This window comes from Mycetomoellerius zeteki, unplaced genomic scaffold, assembly GCF_001594055.1.
Source record: "Mycetomoellerius zeteki isolate Tzet28-1 unplaced genomic scaffold, Tzet1.0 scaffold228, whole genome shotgun sequence".
Classification (NCBI taxonomy): domain Eukaryota; kingdom Metazoa; phylum Arthropoda; class Insecta; order Hymenoptera; family Formicidae; genus Mycetomoellerius; species Mycetomoellerius zeteki.
Genome location: NW_017257203.1, coordinates 1,399,937 through 1,406,420, shown reverse-complemented (window position 1 = coordinate 1,406,420; position 6,484 = coordinate 1,399,937). Strand labels below are relative to the sequence as shown.

Below are 6,484 nucleotides of genomic sequence, written 5' to 3'. Positions count from 1 at the left end.
CGAGCAATTTAAAATATATTTGTAAATCGAATCCTTGGAGTAATGACCCAGTTTTGAAATCATTCGGATGGAAATTATTCCTTTCATCCGCTTTTTTTCCTTTTTTTGTCTCATCGTGGCTTTGCACTTCTGAAGATGTGGTTTCAAAGATTACTTTTTTGCGTGATACGTAAAGTTTACAGTGAAATTTTCACCATATTTTAAAGCAGTTCTATTTCAGTGTCACGATTATCCCTTTGCTCCAATTACTCTGATTAACCCTGTGCGTATAATTATTCTATCGCGTCATTATTTATAAACTGCACAAGGTCTGAGAAATTCTGTAAAAGATCTCTCTCCAGCTTCAATACGTTCTTCTGCGTTTCAAGCACATTCCATTGAATGCGTAATCTTTTGTTTTATTCTCTTTACAGCTCTATAATCGTCGATAATCGAAGTACGGAGTACGGTTATATAACGTGATTCTCACGCGGTGGATTCAAGAAATATTTCTCGTAATTATTAGTACTCAGAGTCATAAATAATTCTAGCATCTCGTATCTCTCAAATGACGTTGCCGCCTGCGTCATTGAATTTCTATCCATCGTTAACTTTACCAATATTCTATCGCCCGTATATATATCTCACTTGCAAAAAAAGTGAGATATTATTTTCTCGCGTTTCGCCGGACAAATGAGAGAAACGGCTGTAACAATTGCAACGGATAAATTGCAGAATATCCGTGTCAGCTTGTGAATTCCACATAAAGGATCCAGTACGCACGCTCCAATTAACTCAGTTTACGTACCGTTGTCACTTCAATTGGATTATATCATTCGGTAGAAAAAAATATTATACTTGCACGTGCGGCACATGCACTGTGTGGTACCAATACAATATACGAAATCGTAATAGACTACGAGATCGTCCGAATTCAAACTCGCGTGCTTGATAATAAATACCCGAAAACCGGATATGCTATAACTATCACATACTGCGACCACTGGAAATAAACTAGATCATAAAAATTGTAGCGACGGTTGTACCGTTCGCAAGCGTTCGCTGAATAAAACGTTAAAAAAAATGAAACACTCTGTATACGAGGACGAACGAAAATATTTGTATATAAATATCTTTGCATAAAGTGTACTAAAAAAAATATGTACGTGTGAATATAAACACTTGAGTTTCGTGTTACAATTATAACTGGAAAGGATTTAAATCCATTTTTAAAAAGCAATTTATTTAACCCATTTAAGTCTCAAGTGACTCCTACGCACTTTTCTGGTTTAAAATTTTGTAACTCAATTCGAATCAGAACCGTAACTGATATTTGGAAGTAAAAAGAATAACTCTCCGAAAATTTAGTCGACGATAGAATGTAATGTTTAGATAAAAAAATATAAAAAGGTTGAAAGTGAAAGTAAAAAAAGTAAACGACCCGGATAATTTTACTGCCGAATGAAATAATAAATAATTTCGTCTACCTTTTTAGATAGAATAAATCGATATAATTATTATTCGAGTTATCTATAATATATCAATTAAAAACTTTGTAGCTTCTATATTTATATAGATTTATGGTACGAGTTTCGCTTGCTGGAATACTTTTACGCGATTATGTGAATTCTATTTCCTATTGCACATTTGTTTTTAAAAATATTACGAATTAATTTGTAACTATTATGATAATCAGAGGAATATGTATAAGCAGGAGGAGTTATACATTATATTATAAACATCTTTATTTTTATAATTCTGGAATCAAGAATGACCCAAATGTCAGTATACAAAAGAAACATTTTAGCTAGATAGAAACATATAAATATCTTTCCTGACTAATAATACACGCATACACGCACGCGCGCATATTTTACAGCGCTTTTATAAAAATGTTCAGACTCTTATATGTATAACTAATGATTTTTAACTTTATATCGTACTTTATGTACGATATGATTTGTAATTCTACTACAAATCTTTGCTATTCAATGAGACTGCATTACATTTCCCTCGACAAATTTTTCAAGTTTGTTAATTGACTGCAGAACAAAGAAATTCTCAGATCTTTCTATTCTCCAGTCAATCAACAGGCTTGAAAAAAATTTGTCGTACGACAAATATTTGTAATATTAGTTTAATCTGATTCATTTTAGACTGTATTCCAAAATTGACTATCAGTACTGAAAATCTATAATGCACGTAACGTAAACTATAGTATTTTCAGTGTTGGCAGTAAATTTGGAACACAGCCATAGTATATACTTTCACATCGTAAATTTTACTACATGTTAAACATAAAAAATTTCTTAAAAGTATATCTTTACAGTAGTGAAATGTTAAGAAAAAACTATCTTAACTTGTCACAACATAAAGATTTGTAAACGTATTTGATTTTCGTCAAAAAAATTATAAAATCATAATATAAGAAAATGATAATAATAAGTATAGAAAAAGCTATAATATCAATTATTAGAAATAAAACAAATATCTACAACAAAATATAATAATATCGAACAGAAATAATAATTAGAATCTATATATTTGCATATATATGTTCATATTGATCTACATAGACAAAACATTTCGATCAAATACTTTCGATAGAGATCTGCATATAATTCTAATCCGCGTACTTCGCATACCCGATTCGATCCTTTGGCCGCATATAAGGCTGAAATAATATATATATGTATATGGATTCGGATATAAAACTTATAATAAAAAAAATTTTAAGGACAGATTTGAGTCAAATAATCTTAATATTATGCATTTAATATCCAAATTAAAAATTGTATTATTTCAGTCTAAATTGTATTACTTTCCTATTTCATTGTAAAATATAATATACATTTTAAATAATAATTTATTAAAATAATATATTTAAATATATTTTGAATTATCTTAATAACATATTACGATTTAATTCAAAGAAATAATAATAATTAAAAATTAGAATAAAATAAAACAGATTTAAAATATTCTATTTTCACATAGAATATTAGCTAGTAACTATATTTTTTAATGAATGGATACTACATCCTTCAATGTAATGAATGTAGAAGCCATAGATCTACATAGAAGTTATATGGACGAAATAGTTACTACAATGCTATTTGATATATAACTAAATCGTATAAGACTATAAATGACTAAAGAAAAATACGATTGCAATGTAAAAACATATTAAACTAGTCAAATATCTCAACATACTTATTTGTTTTGCTGATTACATATGGCCACCAAGAAAATTTCATAGATCTTATGATAAAATTTAGTTATATATACACACACAAAATATATATGCGCGCGTGCGATGTTTTTATACACAATTCCACAATAACAAGAATTTTTTCCTGTTGTGTTTTATAAATCATAAGAATAATATATGTTATACCGTATATCGTAATCCTCATTTAATTATTTTTATGAACTACAACGTAAAATTCATTAATTGTTAAATAATTAAATCTTGAAATATTTTATTATTTGTATACATGTTTGTTGTGTGTATATGATATATATATTAGGTACACAGAGAGAATGTACCTAAAAAATGTAGAAAATTAAGAGTTGAGCAGTCCAAAAGAACGAAAAACTTTTAACTAATGTATGAATTATGTTAGAAAATGCAGAATTAATAGTGTTACACATCAATAGTGTTACACTTATACATATACATGTATGTCATGTTATAATTTACATGAAATCATATAAAATGTATAATCCTCTTTATGAAACAGTTTATATTGAGCAAAATTATTTAATTTTTTTTAACGATGGGAGTATGTATTATAAGGATATTATATTATCCCTAAATTCTCTTGAATCTCTTGTTAACATTCTGTGTACGGCAATCCATTTGATCACCATAACGTAAACAAAGAGATGCACAGAATATGAAATATGTTGGTATAACGTTCATTATACAAGGCAAAGATATAATTTAATAATTATAATTTTATAATTATAAAATTTATATAATGCCAATATAGATAAAGATTGCTTCATATTCATGTATATGTCGCCAATGTCATAAAATACTTATTACATATATATATGCCTTATAATTTAACAATTGTCACTGTAAAACTTTTGCATGCAGTGTATATGAGAAAATTTACAGTCTTCTTACTGTAGAGAACTAACAGTTTTATCAAAAAAGTAGTATACCTTCTACAAAATAATACATCTTCTTCTTCTAATAGGTTCTGGAGGCTCTAAAGCTGCTAATATTGCCTCATCGAAGACATTTTTAAGCCCTTTCTGAAATATTGAAAAAAAAAGATTGTAGCGAAAAAAATTAGCTAATTGAAAAATCAATTCTCAGATCTAATTGCATAATATAATTACTAAACAGAGGAAGAATAGATTACTGCCATACCTGTGTAAGAGCGCTACATTCAACATATTTTACGGCTTTTAATTCCTTAGCAAGCTTTTCTCCTTGTTCACTCGAAATAGCCTTTTGCTTATTCTTTGCTAGTTTTTCAATCGTGGCTGCATCATCTCGTAAATCGATTTGTGTACCGACTAATAAAAATGGCGTTTTTTGACAATGGTGTGTTATTTCTGGTACCCACTATTAATATATAAAAATATACATAAAGATAATTATACATAAGGATAAAACATTTGATATAATAACGATTAATTTTGATTATACCTTTTCTTTAACATTTTCAAACGATGATGGTGACACAACTGAGAAGCATACAAGAAATACATCAGTTTGTGGATAACTTAATGGACGTAAACGATCATAATCTTCCTGACCTAAAAAAATATTCAAACATTTAAGTAAATTGTTGCTAACATAATCTTTTCTGTTTTATTATTTAATAATTTAATGTATTACTATATATATTAAATATATTATATGTATTATATCACTTGAAACAATTTGATAGTAACAATTGTAGTATATAGATACTAATGATAATTACCCGCTGTATCAAATAATCCTAACGTATATGGTTCACCACCAATCATGACAGTGACTGCATAGTTGTCAAATACTGTCGGAACATATTCCGATGGAAATTTATTTGTAGTATAAGAGATTAATAAACAAGTCTTACCAACTGCTCCATCTCCAACTACTACACATTTTATTGTTTGCATTTTGAATTTTACCAAATGCTACCTATGGAAAACAAGAAGAACAAAAATTTTTTTTGCTGTTTTCTTTGAAAGCTTAAAATTATACAATTATACAAATATGATTAGTGAATTAACTGCAACTGTATTATTTATACATCGTTAATTTTTAATAAAGAATTAAATATTATATTTATAATATTAAATATATAATACTTTATTTCATAATAAAATGTTTACTAATTTGATCTTTGTCTCTTTTCTATGGAATAAAAGTATATAAATTAGTTTCTCTTCGTTTTTAATATCAAATTATTAACTAAGTGTGATTACATATTCCATCAGAGAAACACGAATACGTTATACTTCAAAGATTTATATTCACATATGGTTATGACATTAATGTACATACAATCTCTCGAGAGATATTGAGTATTATTATTGGTACTTAGATTGAATATAAAATACAAAAATATAACAAAATATAAATAAAATCTAACATCAAATAGAACATTCTTTTATCAGAAAAAAATTGAGGAATTGCATTTTTTAAATCTATGATTACGTTTACCAGTATAAAAGAAATTACGCCAATAAAAACTTGAACAATAGTCCAGTAAAATTTAATTATATATTGCGACAATATAGTAATTAGCAGTGACAAATAATTATTGCAAACCTCTTTTATGTACGAGAATATTGGCGTAAGTTGCACTTATTACAATTGGCAAAGAATCAAAGTGCGGCAAATTAGTTTTGTCCCACCAATTCGAGAATTCATTCGTATATCTGATTACAGATTATTATATATGAGGATTAGCGTAATCTCGACGTTCTGCGCTTGATTGATTTTAAAAATCTACTGTGACAGACGCGAGAAATAATTGGAAAGCTCTACGTGAAGTAGCACATCAGCACACTAGAGAAATATTGTTTTCGGAGTCGCCATTTTGATCATTATGTCAAATACGGTTCTCCGGCGAGAACTGCGGTGGGAGTACTATGCGTCATACGTGAAGTCGAATTCCCCAGGATCTCCGTAAATTAATGAACGACGAGTGTAATGCGGCCAAAGGTGTAAGCAAAATTTAAATTAAACACTCACACGCAAAAACTGGGCGTCGACACTCGACTACGTTTTATCGTCACGAAATCTGCAGTCTTGTTAGATAGACATTGCATTGAAATGATAGCGCGACACTTCTGATCTATTCACACTGCTGAATCAGCTGGGATGCGTTCCTAAAACGTAATTATAGTAACCAAACTTCTACCACACTTCTTTCACGTAACGCGAACTATAGGCCGGTATTCATAGTCGATTCTTATTTTAAGATCGTCTTAAGTAATGTCTTAAGTCGCTAATACGGCCTTCTGATTGGTTCATGACTTCTTAAGACTGTAC

At 28.7% G+C, this 6,484-nt stretch overlaps 1 protein-coding gene across 2 annotated transcripts; it reads right to left on the bottom strand.

Moving 5' to 3' along the window:
- Window positions 1–2,548: 2,548 nt before the first annotated feature.
- LOC108723333 (cdc42 homolog) lies at window positions 2,549–6,276 on the bottom strand. Of its 2 annotated transcripts, none has more exons than XM_018449013.1 (6): window positions 5,759–6,276; window positions 4,926–5,125; window positions 4,646–4,755; window positions 4,364–4,561; window positions 4,153–4,245; window positions 2,549–2,653 (listed from the first exon to the last, which is right to left on the bottom strand). In XM_018449013.1, exons 2-5 carry the CDS (start codon window positions 5,101–5,103, stop codon window positions 4,156–4,158), a joined length of 576 nt encoding a protein of 191 aa, XP_018304515.1. In that variant the 5' UTR covers window positions 5,104–5,125; window positions 5,759–6,276; the 3' UTR covers window positions 2,549–2,653; window positions 4,153–4,155. The 2 variants fall into 2 exon arrangements, with proteins under 2 accessions (XP_018304515.1, XP_018304516.1); XM_018449014.1 differs by having other exon boundaries at window positions 6,185–6,266.
- Window positions 6,277–6,484: the final 208 nt, after the last annotated feature.

What these genes read in the sequence shown, in the direction of transcription:
- LOC108723333 (XM_018449013.1), bottom strand. Translation starts at nt 5,103, where the DNA reads ATGCAAACAATAAAATGTGTAGTAGTTGGAGATGGAGCAGTTGGTAAG. An exon ending in AGGATTATTTGATACAGCGG is followed by an intron (nt 4,756 to 4,925) that starts GTAATTATCATT and finishes ATATTTTTTTAG; the next exon opens with GTCAGGAAGATTATGATCGT. An exon ending in AATGTAGCGCTCTTACACAG is followed by an intron (nt 4,246 to 4,363) that starts GTATGGCAGTAA and finishes TCAATATTTCAG; the next exon opens with AAAGGGCTTAAAAATGTCTT.